This window comes from Tachyglossus aculeatus, chromosome 12 (assembly GCF_015852505.1).
Source record: "Tachyglossus aculeatus isolate mTacAcu1 chromosome 12, mTacAcu1.pri, whole genome shotgun sequence".
Classification (NCBI taxonomy): Eukaryota; Metazoa; Chordata; class Mammalia; order Monotremata; family Tachyglossidae; genus Tachyglossus; species Tachyglossus aculeatus.
Genome location: NC_052077.1, coordinates 8,379,086 through 8,395,044, shown reverse-complemented (window position 1 = coordinate 8,395,044; position 15,959 = coordinate 8,379,086). Strand labels below are relative to the sequence as shown.

At 39.9% G+C, this 15,959-nt stretch overlaps 1 protein-coding gene across 6 annotated transcripts in view; it reads left to right on the top strand.

The window, feature by feature from the left end:
• ZGRF1 (zinc finger GRF-type containing 1) overlaps positions 1-15,959 on the top strand; it is a 56,068-nt gene that overhangs the window by 21,502 nt on the left and 18,607 nt on the right. For 4 of the 6 annotated variants that reach the window (XM_038755218.1, XM_038755216.1, XM_038755213.1 and 1 more), the window contains 12 exons: positions 980-1,042; positions 2,332-2,514; positions 4,244-4,349; positions 4,448-4,551; positions 6,370-6,520; positions 7,823-8,493; positions 9,070-9,208; positions 10,647-10,831; positions 12,130-12,326; positions 13,220-13,359; positions 14,848-14,991; positions 15,744-15,858. In XM_038755218.1, coding sequence (XP_038611146.1) covers positions 980-1,042; positions 2,332-2,514; positions 4,244-4,349; positions 4,448-4,551; positions 6,370-6,520; positions 7,823-8,493; positions 9,070-9,208; positions 10,647-10,831; positions 12,130-12,326; positions 13,220-13,359; positions 14,848-14,991; positions 15,744-15,858 — 2,198 coding nt within the window. The remainder of the gene's footprint in view (positions 1-979; positions 1,043-2,331; positions 2,515-4,243; positions 4,350-4,447; positions 4,552-6,369; positions 6,521-7,822; positions 8,494-9,069; positions 9,209-10,646; positions 10,832-12,129; positions 12,327-13,219; positions 13,360-14,847; positions 14,992-15,743; positions 15,859-15,959) is intronic. The other 2 variants (XM_038755215.1, XM_038755217.1) reach the window with 2 other exon arrangements.

Below are 15,959 nucleotides of genomic sequence, written 5' to 3'. Positions count from 1 at the left end.
GAGTCAGAAGGTCATGGGTTCTAATCCCAGCTCCTCCACCCGTCAGCTGTGTGACCGTGGCCAAATCACTTCATTTCTCTGTGCCTCAGTTACCTCATCTGTAAAATGGGGAATGAGACTGTGAGCCCCATGCGGGACAGGGACTATGTCCTACTCTATTTGTTTGTATCCACCCCAGCGCTTAGTACAGTGCCTGGCACATAGTAAGGATTTAACAAATACCATACCACCTCCGCATCAAAAAGAAACTCGGCCCCTCCTGCCTCACTTCGATATTCTCCTATGACAACGCAGCACTTCATTGCTCTAACACCAACCTACTCTCTATACCTCGATCTCATCTGTCTCACTGTCTACCCCTCGCCCACTTCCTCTCCCTGGCCGTGAACACCCTCCCTCTTCACACCCAATACTCCACCGCTCTCCCCACCTTCCAAACCCTCCTGAAATCTAATCTCCAAGAAGACTTGCCTGATTAAGCCCTTTATTACCCTTCTGCATCAACTACGCTCTTGGCCGTCTTAAGCACTTCGATATTCTCCTCGGCTACACAACACGGCACTTACCTCCCTATCCTATAGCTATAATTCTATTCGTTCTGACAATTTTGACACCTGTCTACATGTTTTGTTTTGTTGTCTGTCTCCCCCTTCTAGACTGTGAGCCCGTAGTTGGGTAGGGACTGTCTCTATATGTTGCCGACTTGTACTTCTCAAGCACTTAGTACTGTGCTCTGCACACAGTAAGCGCTCAATAAATACAACTTATTATTATTAGATGTCCATCATTTTTTCATCAGCGATTCCAAATTCACTTGTACATAGTATTTAGTATAAACTGCAGAATTAACTCTGCACTGATTGATCTGCTGTAGTTACTTTTGACTCAGTCATTGCAGAGCATTTTCTCTTAGTAGAGCAACCTTGCTGTATAGGTAGATAATTTTCATTCCTGTAACATGTTTATTTTTTTTTGCCAGCCTTCCTTGGAAACTGATGTACCCTTGCCTTTGCTGACAAAGAGGATAAACTTTGAGCCTAAGGTAATCTTTATGAAGAACTACTAAAATTACAGTCTTTGTGTATATACCAGCCAGGGTTGTTTTTGAAGTTTTTCTCAAACTAGAGGAACTCCCTTTATCCCTAGTCCCTGAAAAAATCCCCTCATTTTCCCCTTTTCCATTTCCTCTCCACTCAATTCCCCCCCAAATTAGAATTGTAGGAGCTGTAGAAGTACACATTCCATGTACTGAGGCTGGGCAACTCTTTATCAGAATTCGATTCCCGACTAATTCAGAAGAAAATGATTTTTTCCATTCCCCATGCGACTGCCAATATATGCAGGGTTAAATGTTCCTCTTTATCAATTCTGGATTCTAGAGATTGACTCCAACATAGGTCTGGCTACTGCGCTCCAGAGCTCAGCTCAGTTTTGCTCCTCATGTCCCCGTCATTCTCCAAGTCTGGCTACCATACCGAATCTCCCATCCAAGACCGCTTTTCGACTCCTTGGGTCTCAAAATATCTAGATATGTTTGGGGATTAAGGTCCCCACAAGTGTGGAGATCAGTGCACACACCGGGCTCAACTTATCCAGACCAGTTCACCCTGCCTTAGAACAGCCAACTGAATGAATGAATGAATGAATGAATGAACAGCTCTTCCTCGGCCAATTGTAGACTGGTGGAGAGTGATAGTTTATTTCCAGTTCTCTCTCTGTGCTGACCTCTCTCTCGAATCGAAGATCTTGGAGCCAATAACACACGTACATTCCCTAAGCAGAATGCACCAGAGGGCACATTACAGTGTTCACTATGCAAAACTCTAGGAAATATTTGTAATTTTACATTTATGAAATAATATCTTGATAATGAGCTGTAGAAAGTATACTTAATCTCACTAGCCTTAAAGTTAAACTGGGTATGTCTTAGTGTAGATGTTCTAAAAATCCCAGAAAATATTTGGGTTTTATCTTCCTTTCAAATATGGGCTAATTTCCCATTGTATAGGTTGGTGCTTATAGATTTAATAAAAAAAGATTAAACTCCTCAATATTATATTTAATTCAATTTTCATTATCTTCTGCCAAGTCATACTTGAGCCTAAAGAGGTACCTATAAATCTAGAGCAGAATTTTCTAGTTTCAGGAAGACGGGTTTGGGAAATTTGGAAACTGTTAAATCTAGTTCTCGAAGATAATGCCTCAACTCTTTGTAATTGACTTTGATATTGTATGGAGTGTATGATATCGTATGGAGTACAGTGATCAAAAGTTATGGTCTCACAGTATACATTTCTATAATTCTCATGTTTAACAATAACTTTTTCGTAGCCAGTTGAGTTTCGGGGGCACCAGGTCAAAGGATCAGCTACTAGTGAGGTCATGATTAGAAAACCTTGCTCACCGGTAGGATGGACTCAATATCCAAATAGTGTTGAATGTGAAAACATCCCAACAACCATTTATTTGTCATCACAGTTGCCTGTCGGTTATATGCCAGTTCATTTTAAACAGGTAAATCTATTGTGTTTCCATCTCAATGCATTATTTTTTCCTTAATTTGATCCAAAAGTACGCTCTGTAAACTAAATGCCATTAGTGATAGATAATCTCTCAGAACCGGTAAATCATTTAGAAACATAAACTCCTCCACCTTCCAAGCTCTTCTGAAATGACACCTCCACCAGGAGGTCTTCCCCAATTAATTGCTAATTTCTCCACTTTACACTGCCCAGGCTATCACTTAAGTCACTTCCGTACCACACCTGTAGCATTTATGAACATATCTTTATCCTCTAATACTTTTCCTATCCATCATTTAGTTTAGCATCTGTCTCCCCTGCCAGACTGTAAGATCCTTGAGGGCAGAAATTATCTATACTAATTTGGATTGCATTCTTCCGATTGTTTAATACAGTGATCTACTCACTGTAGGCACTCAGTCAATATTAATGATTGAATAAATTCACAAGCACATTTTCAAATTAAAACAATTAAATTGATGCATGTGGATTTTATTCTCTAAGTTTACTCTTCTTCAGGAATAATGATTGAAGGAAAGAAATAAAGTATTTAAGTATAGAAATAAAAGGAAAAGTAATGTGTCCTCTCTAGAGCACTTAGTACAGTGTTCTCTACCCAGTAAGCATTAAATAAATACCATTGATTGCCCGGACGTCACAAAAAAGTTTAAACTTTTCAGAGTGAAATGCATACACAAGGTACTATATTTAATTATAATGGAATAAGAGACTTATTTAGTGTTGGAAAAGAATAGTATTACATATTTGGCTTTGTAGAAAAAGAAATCTCCGTGAAACACCCAAACATCATTTCAGAATAAGCCCAAAACACAAATTTGTCTTTAAGAGATAATTGATCACAGTTATGAACTACTTCAGACTAATAATTGTTTACAACTGCCTTCCTGGGCAAACTATAAGTACTATATCCTTTTCTCATGCCTGTTCCCTATTTTTTAACATTCCCAAGCCCTAATATCATTCTGATTTCTTAGCCATTGTTCTCTAGATGGATTAGAGGGTGGTGGTATTGAGCTTCACATTTTTTTCCTAAGCAGAAAGCTAATGGTTTTAATCACACGGTCACATTTAAAGATTATGTTTAGGCCCTTTTCCCCAGTGAACAGAATTTGTATGCTACACTGTGCAATAGATATGCTCCAAAACTCTTTTTTTAAAATGGTATTTGTCAAGTGCTTACTCTGTGCCAGACACTGTACTAAGCGCTGGGGTAGATACAAGTTAATCAAGTTGGACACAGTTTCTGTCCCGCATGGGGCTCACGGTCTTAATGCCCATTTTACAGATGAGGGAAGTGAGGCACAGAGAAGTGAAGTGACTTGTCCAAGGTCACCCAGCAGAAAAGTGGCGGAGCTGGGATTAGAATCCAGGTCCTTCTGACTCCCAATCTGACTAAACTATGCTTCTTCTCAGTCCTTTCTTAAGGGCACTTTTTTCAGTGGCCAAGTGTGTTTTATTAGCAAAACTCCAGAAAATATAATGCTTTCTGTAAAACCGTGCCTTTTCCCTGAAGTTTTTGCAAAGACATTTTGTACTTTGCAAGAGTAAAAACAGCTTCAGTAAAATATTTTGTGTATAAACAAGTTTTCTTTCTCTACAAAATTAGAGAATACCAGAGACAAGAGATGCAAAAAACGCTTTTTAAATTGTGTTGCCCACTTTGGAAATATAGTAAGAAATAAAAGGATTTGTTTTGTAAGTTCCCAGATTCAGAACAGTTTCCATGTGGAAATCTCAGTTTCACAAGACAAGATGATTTTCAAGTAGCACCCAAATTTACTATGGAACCAATTGATAATACTGCTTGTAAGTACTCATTAACCTTTTGCAAATGGATTTACATTTACATTAGAATAATTAAAATAGTCATCTTATTTAAAATCCTCTTCATTATTTTTCTGCAGCAATTCAGAATTTCCTTTTTAGAGATTCAGAGTACACTGTTCCGTCTCATTCTTCAGTTTTTAATTTGCCACATGCAGAGTGGACTTCTGGAAATACAATGGAGGTACTAAGAGAATTTTAATATTTACTGTTTTTGTTCATTTGGTTTAGGAAACTACTCTCCCTCCTTCCCATTTTACCCAAGACTTTCACCCTGTTCAGTCTTGCTTTAAGCAGCTATTAAAGGCCAAACTGGTACAAGATCTGCAACCCTGTGAGAGTCTCTCCACCTCCAGTTACTTACTCCAACCTAGTTGTGCCCTGAGAGAATTGTTATTTTCTTGATGGTAGTTCTCTTAAATTATAATGCCCTTCGTTCAAAGTATTAATCGGCCTTTTCCTTTGTGTGAGCTCGTGTATTAGAAGATCCCAAACTGAGTTTCTAAAATGTCATATTTTGGAGGCATTATTCCAATCTTTTTGAAATTCATAGTTGTGTCAAACATTTGAAATGCAGAATAGACTTTTAAGTCTGACATTTTAATCACTTCGGAGTTGGCACAGGCTTGGATGCGGCTGAAGATCCCTGCTAACCATCTCTGACACAGTGAAGTAGGAAGGACTCTGGTCTGCCCTTGTGAGCAGACAATGAGGGCGCTACTGTTATGCACCTTGGAGCCTTGCTCTTTTACCCTGTATAAATTGTACAAAGAAGCATGGCTACGAATGTGTTTGTTTGGAAGTATTGAGAATCAAGGGCCCTGCCTGGAAAGCCCACACAAGGTTAGGAAAGAGACCCAGGAGAATCCTGGTTCCCCTGCAACTTGGGATTCAGGATGGGGGCCTAATTTTCATTTGCCTTATTATTATTAATGTTGTTATTATTATTATATTACTATATTAATAGTATTTGTTAAGTGCTTACTATGTGCCAGGCACTTGGGTGGATACAAGCAAATCGGATTGGACACAGTCCCTTGTCCCAAGTGGGGGCTCACAGTCTCAATCCCCATTTTTCAGAAGAGGTAACTGAGGCACAGAGAAGTTAAAGTGACTTGCCCAAGCTCACACAGCGGACAAGTGGCAGAGCCTGGATTAGAACCCATGACCTTCTAACTCCCAGACTGTTGCTCTATCCATTACACCATGGTGCTTGCTTCTAATTCTGGAGCTGCTAAGGACATTTCTTACCCTGGAGTCGGGGGCTGGTTTCTCCTTCTAAACATATGAGGGGGTTGGGTTTTGCCACGATGCATGTTGTCACTACACATCACAGCTAAAATGCTGTTAGGGAATTAGGAAATGTTCTATTACTACTAGTAATAACTGGTATTTTTTAAGTGCTTACACTCGGGTAGATACAAGATAATCAGGTCGGACACAGTCTCTGTCCCACACAGGGCTCACAGTCTAAGGGCTGAGAAGAATAGATATTTAACCCTCATTTTACAGATGAGAAAGCTGAGGGGCAGAGAAGTCAAGTGACTTTACCAAGGTCACACAGCAGGCAAGTAACAGAGACAGGATTAGAACCCAGCTCCTCTGACTTCCAAGCCTTTGCTCTTTCCACTAACCCAATGCTACTTCCCTATTCTGAACCTCTTTTCCAACACTGTCTTGCATTGACTCCAGAAATGGCTGCGCATGTTCACGTGCATGCAGCAGTGGACACGGGTGAGTACTACATTGCAAATTTTCCTTAAAACGAGGTTTAGCAAAAACACAGCCCCTGCATTATAGGACTGCACAGAGTGCAAACCCGCATTTTTGATAAGAAAATACACTTTAAAAATTGCATTATAGGGCATAGAGTTTTAGCATACATCTACCTTTCTCAGATTGTTGGGAACTGTACCATGACATTGGAAAGAGAAAAACAACCTCAAAATATTCAACTTCCAGTATTCTCTTTTGCTTCACACAGTGATTTCTTTCTCGGTAGGTCATATCACCATTGCAAAAGGTCCCAACATTATGGCCTGATTCTCCCTCTTCGATGTCAGGAAATGAAATCTCTGAACTGAACAGACCTGAAGAGCGTCTGAAAGCAAGAGCTTTGTTTGAAGATACAGAAAATTCAGAACACCTTTTTGGTATGTAACAGGGTTACTTCTAATTGTTTAATGCTTAGGTGGACATTTGCTCACCTTGGATTTATAGTAAAGTTCTGCTTTAGAGAAGAGATTGTACCCTACACTGTCTAGACTCTCTAGACCCTCCAGACCCTAAGATCAATTTGGGAAGGTAACGTATCTGCTAATAATGTTGTATTGTACTCTCCCAAGCACTTAGTACAGAGCTCTGAACATAGCAAGTGCTCAATTAATACCATTGATTGATTGTAACATACTTCTCCTCCCATTAAGTGCTCCACTTTGTAAATTTCAAATTGCTAGTTCCTTCTTCTACAGAATATTAATAATCTCACCTGAAAGCATGGTATATGTAGGTTGTGGTATCCAGAGAAAACTGTTCACTTGTTGCTATGGAACAGATTCTTCATCTGGTAAAAATGAAACTGATTCTCTGTATTACAATTTTTTTACCAGAATGTTTCAGAGAATTAATTTGGGCAATAAAATAGTGAAAAATAAATCCATTCAAACCCACTGTTGTCATTTTATCTGTTAGTTTATTTGCAACGTGTAGGAAAATGCCCTGATAAATTGATTTTATTTCCTACGAACAAGCGATCTCCTGTATATAGTCTTTTGACGATCACCAGGAATTTCACCTTTTAATTTACTTTCCCAGGACAGTTGGGTAAAATGAAGTCCATTATATTTAGAGTATTGGCTCTAAAAATGAACTTTTTATGAGTGGCTCCCATACTAGATTATCTCATTAATTTCAATTCATTTTGAAACAGTAGTTGACATTTTCAAAATACGCTTATTTTTGAAAGATTCTGATTTGTAAAGATAAATCAGGTGATCATACAAGATCTTTAGCCAAATCAGAAAAGATCCATATCAAAAGGTTTTAGTTTTTATGCCAAGGCGGATCTAATTAAAAACTGACTTCTCCTTTGACTTGAAGGCCAACTAACCATGGAGTTCACTGGACTCAGATGGAAAAGAAATTTGCATAGATACAGGCCCAGCACAGAAAATGGTATGCCACCAGATAGACCAGTCCATTCGGATAAAAGAACCACCTGACTTCAGGTGTTATGATGGTGAAGAGGCAGGAAGGAGAATTTTCAATCGGCACAAATGGAACCATTTTTCATTCAGCTATCAAAACTTGGCACTTTATGATAAATTAAAACCTTTTAAATAGTTTGGATTTGAAAGTTCGGCAATTTGCCTAACATATTAGTGTCTTTTTCTCTTTACAGCCTAGTGATGGCTGTCTGACCGGTCTGATCTCATCCTCATTTCCTTGCCTTTCAGGGATGAATAAACCCAGTCACGTGGGGAACGTAAGCCATCCCAGGTTCCCATCCACGCAGAGAGTCCGAACTCCCCTCATCACTCTACCCCCACCTGAAGGTTCCCAGTCGGATGTCCCATGTTCAAATGTGATTGATTCTGACACCCAAGAGACTTTCGGTTCCCCGACATTCACCCTGTTTGAGGAGTCAGAAGATCTCCCTGTGAGCCATGTTGAGCCTGAGGACAGGAAGAGCGAAATCACTCTCTCTGGAAAGTCTTTAGAGGAGAGCCCAAGGCAACTAGCCCAGCCAGCATTCACTAATGTGCATACACAAAGCCAACAAAGCAAGTGGCTGAAATATCAAAACACGGCTCGGTGCAACTTGATTACTCCAAACAGTGATGATCTGAAAGTGACGGATGACTTCTTGGCAGACAGTGATTCAGGAATGCCGTTTGGCAACACCACGGAGTGGCCGAGGGGTGCTAGGAATAAAAGCCCTTCAGACTCTGTGCATTGGCAGATGTTAAAAGGTGTGATTCATCAACAGGAACAGATTTTTAGCAGTCAAGATTCTGTTTCTGGAAGGAAAGCACTTTCTCCAGCGTCAGCTTCCAAAGCAGAGAAAACAGGAAAGGTGTTAGGTCAGCAGGCCTTCCCTGGTCACAGTGTAACAGGAGATGCCCAGGTGGGGAACCATTTTGGCAAGTTGTGTATACTCTAGATTTCTTTCTCGCATCCATCATGTATCTCTGAAGGTCGAAGACAAAGCCAACAAAGTTAAACGTTTATCGCCGTAGTTTAGAGGTCGTTTACCTAACTGTATGCCAAACAGCTCCTTTGACTTAGCAGAACAATAGAGGTTTTGAGTCAACAGTTCAATTCGAAAGTTAGAGAACTTTCATAAGCAGAGCTGCAAATCTGCCTTGTTTGCCAGAAACAGTGTGAATTCCACTGAGGCATTTGTTTCATTTTAAGTGTGTTTTCACAACCGTCAAGGCAGGATAATATTAGGGTAATGCTAGAAAAAGAATTAGCCTCGTGTAGAGTTCTGCCAGGCTAAAATTTTGTTAACCCCATGTCCGCCCCACTGAAATATTTTTTTTGAAATTAAATATGATTAGATGGGCTTCCAGAAATGATGTCTGCATTAGTAATTGTTTTAAAAATACTCATTGTATTAAAAATGCCTGTAGAAAATATTTTACCAATAGCCAACTGGCATTTTGCTGGAATCTTTATACTCTGGCTGATTCTATTTCAGGAGATAAACATCTCTGAGCTCTCCTTTCCAAGCAGGAATAGGATCAAATGTGCCTCTCTTCCCAAAAGACAAGTATGCATACCAGCTGTTTTCTCATCTCCTGCTCATTATAAAGAGGTTTTTACTGCTGCTCTCACAGGTAAGGTGGGTGTTTTTCAGGGCAGAAACACTTTTAGGGGATTTAAAAATTTACTTATGGTCTGCTTTAATGTCTGTCTCACCTTGTGGACTGTAAGCTCTGTGTGGGCAGGCTTCGCACCCACCAATTCTGTTGTATTTTCCCAAGCGCTTTGTATAGTGCTCTGCACACAGATCAATCGATTGACCGATTATAGGGAATACTTTGATGAATTGATGGCCTCTATTGTAAGTTCAGGACAGAGGTGATACAGTGAGTGTTTACACCGATTATAGTCCCCACCCCTTACTCTTTCAGCTTTTTAAGGTGTTTTTGTAGGGGCTGCATTTACCCAACTTAATCTCAGCTCAGTGGTGACTTTATGAGTGGGGTAAATGGGAATTCTTATATGTGGGAAAATTGTAATGCTACACTTTGGATAAAAATATCTCAAAGGTAGAAAAACTGTAAAATTTTCCTGGAAAACAAAGATTTGAGCCATTTGGGTCCAAATCTTTGGTCTATTTTGGGCGAAAAATGTTTTTAAATGCGGGGTAGGCATTCATAAGAAGGCAGTTATAATCTTTGCATTGAATGCCCCTTAAGTGCTGGGGCATGGTTATGGCTAGATTTGTGGCTATTACTTTAGAAAATTAAGAGACCTGATTCAGTAATTCCTCTCTCGGTGGGTATTTGATAAACTGCTTAGAAAGAGAGCGATAGTAGGATCGACCACACTGTAGTCTGGAAGCAGTGGAGATCTCCCGATGGTTCTGGAGGAGCTGGGAGATACTCTTAGATAGTCAAGACTGTGAGGAGATTAGGGGAAGATAGGGGAAAGGAGGAGGAGGAATCTGGTAGTAAAATTAAGGAGCAAGGGGAGGAATGTTTTGGAGTTGTGCCACTCTCCTTTCCTCTCAGTCCATCCAAGATCCCCTTCTCACAAAGCTTTCCACATCCAGCTGGAAATTAAGTGTACCACCTCTCCAAAATGAACCAATCATACAGAGCAAGAAATTAAGCATACAGCCTCTCCAGAATGAATCCATCACTTACACAGAGCAAACCCTTCCAGGCAGGAGATATTAATCTTTGGACATTTAAATGTTATTAGGCTACCTTGTCTGCTTGAGATTAAGACCAGGTTTTCTGGTAAAATGCCAGGCCTTCTAGGCAACTTAATAATTACTCTGTATAGATGATGGTATATTTTCAAAGCACAGCTAAGACTTAAAGGAAAGGAAACGGAAGTATAAAAAGGTACAAAGCGTTAAAAGCTATAATCAAATGGCAAAGAACAGGATGGATTAATGAAGCATGGAGTTAGAGAGTTGATGGGGAGGGTCTTTGTTGAAATGCATTGGTGGTTTGTGAGAAGAAGCATCTTCAGACTGACACAAACTGAGAATCCATCTCTCACCTGTCTCTTTTTTCTCCCCTCACTGTCCCCCACGTAAAGAACACTTAAATATACTGTTGTTTGAGTTGTCCCAAAAATTGCATAAAGCTTTTTCGAAAGTCGACATATCGTTTTATACTTCAACGAAAGAAGAAACTAAGAAAAAATTAGGAAGTCATGTTCCTCTTTGCCATCACAATCAGCCTACGAAACTTGTCGTGGTTAAAAAAGAAGGTCCAAATAAGGTAATATACGCTTTTTGTCTAGGTTCTATTGGTAGATATATGATCATTTATATATGCTCTGTTGTGACATGTTTGAAAGAAGTCATTCTCTGCAGCTAGAGAGTATGGCATATTATGCCAAGTGAATGGAAAAGAATACCAATTTCACCTTACGACCATTAAATTTTGTTGAAGGATGTTGATCTGGTCAAGTATTTGTTTAGTAATTGTTGGGGGTTTTTTAGGAAGTAGTACAATAGTGAATTATACCAAACTAACTCTCTAACATTTCTATCATTGGCAAAAATATTATTAATAATAGTGAAAATAGATTTCTGAACGAATGTTGACCTATTTCATAGGGGACTCATTTCAATAAATCAAATTTTTAGGTTTGTCATAAAAAGCAATCTATACATACCTCAGATATCCAAAACTGAATTCATTTTCCCTCCCAAATTCTCTCCTCCACCACCATTCCCAATCACAGTTGCCACCACCATCCTCTCCTTCTCTCAAACCTATAATTTTGCCCTCATTCATCTTCCCACTGCTCTGAAAACATCAGTGGTTGCCAGTTCCCTCTCACAGCAAGCAGAAAGTGTGGCTTAGTGGAAAGAGTACGGGCTTGGGAGTCAGAGATCGTGGGTTCTAATCCCCGCTCTGCCACTTATCAGCGGGGTGACTTTGGCCAAGTCACTTAATTTCTCTGTGCCTCAGTTACCTCATCTGTAAAATGGGGATTACCTTGTATCTACCTCAGCTCTTAGAACAGTGCCTGGTACATAGTAAGTGCTTAACAAATACCATCATTATTATTATTATTATTAAATTTCTGACCATTGGCATTAAGGCACTCAGCTCTCTCCCTGCTACTTATCCTCACCTCTCTCCCACTACACCCCAGCTCACACTCTTCATTCCTCTCAGAGCAAACATATAGTCACTGGGTCTTGTTCTCATCTTGTCACTAACCTCTCTCCCCAGCCCTCCTTTTTGCTTGGGATTCTATTCCCCCTCACATCTGGCAAACCACTGCTCTCCCCATCTTCAAGGTCCATATTCAAAGCAAAAAAGATATTCTTTAAACTTAATTGAAAGTTATGGAAATAATTCTGAACGAGGGACTGCCTGTATGTTGCCAAATTGTACTTTCGGCACCATTGCAGTGGGAGGATGAATGCGGAATGATGGCTTAGTACAGTGCTCTGCACACAGTGAGCGCTCAATAAATACAACCAAATGAATAAGGAATAATTGACATGAAGCAATCTCCTGTTGTTTCTGTGACTCATTTTAACTGGTTTACTTCCTCATAGGGCCGCCTCTTTTATACTTGTGACAGCCCAAAAGCCGATCAGTGTAATTTTTTTAAATGGCTTGAAGAAGCAACCCCAACTAATATGATGCAAGTGGAGTCTGGTCCCAGTCTGGTGCTGCATGACATAAAGAGTATTGGAACTTACTTACGATGCCAAAAGATTCCCCTGTATGAGGAATGCCGGCTTTTGATAAGGTATGTTATTTTTAATATTCTGACCAAAAGGCACACACATTTGGTTGCGAATGGATTGGGTATAAGATCCTCACCCATGTCTATCAATCAGTGGGTTACAAAATGAGCGCTTACTAGGGGCCGGGCACCGTTCTATCTAGTGCTGCGGCAAACCATATCTGAATCTTTTTAAACTTGAGGTTAGAAACTGTGATGCCAAAAACCTAGTAAAATGCCATGCATTTATTAATATTCATTCAGTCGCATTTATTGAGTGCTTCCTGTGTGCAGAGCACTGCACTAAGCACTTAGAAAGTACAATTCAGCAATAAAGAGAGACAATCCCTGCCCACACTGGGCTTACAGTGTAGTAGGGGGAAGACGGACATCAAAACAAGTAAACTGGCATTGATATAAATATAAACAGTGTAGCTCGGTGCTAGCTCCTTAGCTAGGCACCCCAGGACTTCAAGTTAAGCCCCAAACAGATAATGATAGCCTATCCCCAAAGCATCTGCCTTAGACTCAGGTTGCCCTACTACTGCTGATGACCTGAGTCTGGGATCACTGACCTGGAGTCCGTGGGATCACACTATGGATCACTCAGTAGTGTATACAGTAAATGCTGATGATGATGATTATCAAGCAACAGTGGGAGAAAAGAGCCTGGAAGTGCTACTTTCCCCAAGGTAAAGCCCACACAGTAGTCCAGGGTAGAGAAAACAGGAATTTGTATAGTCATACTGTACAATACACAATTTCTAGTTCTTAATGACCACATCCCAAACCGAAAAAACGTAGTGCAATATCTCAGTATTAAGGATCCCCTGATTCCATCTCCAAATATTTTAAGTCCAGTTTTTTCACCTTACTTGATTGTTTGACTCTCCATGCATTTTCCTTTCATTTTACAGAAAAGGATATGAGTATCAGAGGAGACAATTTGGCAAATGCAAGAAATTTGGCATTTCGAATGCCTCACTTCACGGTGACTCGAAAAGGAAACTATATCTCAAACTGAGTAGGAAGGAGAATTCCTGTTCTTACAACAAAGGTCAGCTTACCTGATCATCTCAGTGGCTAATCTCACAGCTCAGGTTTGAAAAATGTTAGATATTAATGTATGTTGTGGTTAATAGCTTTCTCGATACAAACATTCAACGAGAACTACGCATCATGCCATGTAAGCTCATTGTGGTCAGGGAATGCATCTGTTTATTGTTATATTGTACTCTCCGAGGCACTTAGTACAGTGCCTTGCACATAAGTGCTCAGTACATGAATTGTGTCTGCTTAAAGGTTCACCAAATTATGTTAAGTGCCCTCTTAAATAACCAGTAGTTTTTCTGAAACTTTGCAAAACACAGGCCGAGTCGGTCTGCTTATGTCTCTTGTTTCTGATCTTTCTGAACCACTCGGAGTGTCAAACTCCAACATTTGCTGAACTTACAGGCCGGGGGACTGATAAAGCAACGACTTTTATGTCACTCCTCAAGTGCTAGACTGCTGCTGAAGCTATGACTACCTTGCAATTAGAAGAAACCATGATTGCGGGTTCCTAGTACGATTTAAATGCCCTCGGTGTTTTCATGTTGCAAACACACAGAATACCGTGGAAAAGAGACAGGAGGATTGGAAGGGGAGAACGGACTGTTGGTTAGTTGGAGGAGAAGGCAGAAAACGCAGCTCTATTCCGAAAATGCCACCAACAGGGACACTGTTCCCACCTTCTGTTTTCCCCTCTTTCTCCTTAAACCTCAACCGTGAATCCGTTCAAATCAAGGCTTGAAACTTGAACCTTTTCAATCTGAAAACAAATTAGGTGTGTGTAGCAACACACTCATTAAAAAATCCTTCCTGTTGAGACTAAGATCAGCCAAAGTGGTTTAAAAAAAGGTACTCTCTGAAATGTAGATTAAAAAACAATTCCTATGAAATGCTCGTTTTTTTGTTGTTTTTTTTAAAGCCATTAATTGTCCCTCATACTCAAAGATGCTCTTTATTAGTTGTGTCACAAAATGATGTTGACTAACAGGTGGACTCCAGGAGGGTTCTGGTTATCTTGGCTTTTTTTAACCAAAATTTGTGGCTTAATTCCTCCGTGGCTCAGTTTCCTCACCTGAGGGAGATTAAATACTTGTTCTCCTTCCCCCTTAGACTGTGAAACAGAGAATGGGTTTTAACTGATTATCCCCAGCGCTTAGTACAGTGCCTTGCACAAAGTAAGCGCTTCTATACCAGTTATGATGATGATGATGATGATGATGATAAAGAATGTCTAGTTGTAAAATAAGGCAAGTTTTGAAAAATGAAATGAAAAATGAAAATATTTAGGCCTCAAAGTGGGATGCTCAATCTAAAACCTGGAGTTGGGGATTTTTGTATATATGTATGTATATATAGATATAGATATATATATATATCTGTGTGTGTGTGTTTCTAAGCTCTAGTTTGGGAGAAGAATTTTTGAAATGTGACCTTAGCTAGTGTTCAGAATGGATTTGAAAATGTTTCAAAACCCTGCATTTAATTGCCTTCACAGATGATCTCTGGGTAATTTCAAAAACCCTAGACTTTGAATTGGATACTTTCATCGCATGCAGTGCTTTCTTTGGACCATCATCGAACGATGAGTTGGAGCTGATACCTCTAAAGGGCTTTTACCCTTCAAACTGGCCTTGCGATGGTAAAGTTTACTCTGCCAGTCAATCAATTAATAGCTATTTATTGGGTGCCTACTGAATGCAGAGTCTAAGTGCCTAAGAGAGTACAATAGAGTGAGAAAACCTAATCCCTGACCTCGAGGGATAGGCTCAAAATTGGAGGAAGAAGAGAATGGAGAGGTGGATACATGGTACCAAATTTTATTTAGTCTATAAATTAAAAAAATAAGAATAAAAAGGCAAGGCTCTCTAATCAGCACTAGAAACTTGGAACTACTATTTTCTACATAGTGTGATCTCATATTATAAATTCCCAATCAAGGGCCATCTATTTTACCATGAGGTTAGTTGTGGTGCAGCAGGGAGGTTTGAGAAGCATCGTGGCCTAGTGGATAGAGCATGGGCCTGGATGTCAGAAGGACCTGGGTTCTAATTCCGGCCCTGCCATTTGTCTGCTGTGGGACCTCTGGCAAATCGCTTAACATCTCTGTGCCTCATTTCCCTCATCTTTAAAATGGGGATTAAGACCTTGAGGCCCAATGTGGGACAGGAACTTTGTCCAACCCATTACCTTGTATCTACCCCGATGCTTAGAACAATGCCTGGCACGTAGTAAGCGCTTAACAAATACCATTAAAAAAAAAAAAAGTGCCTGCTCCAGCATTTCAGCAGCTGAACTGTGAATTCCAAGTACCATTTAATTGCTTTTTTAAAGAAAGCAATTTCATCAGCAAACTGTTCACAACGTCTTATCGCTTTCTTACATCTCTTCTAGTGGTGGTTCATGCGTTACTGGTTTGTAATGCAAGTTCAGAGCTGACCAGTTTGAGAAATATGCAAGAATACTTTTGTCCCTCCACTCTTCCTCTAATGCAGTACTTGCTATCACTGTAAGTATCTAGCGCCGTGGTATCAGGCATAGTGTTAAAAAAAAACGGTAACTAGGTTGAAGAACCCAATCACAAAGTATTGTTTGAGGATTGCTTAAAAT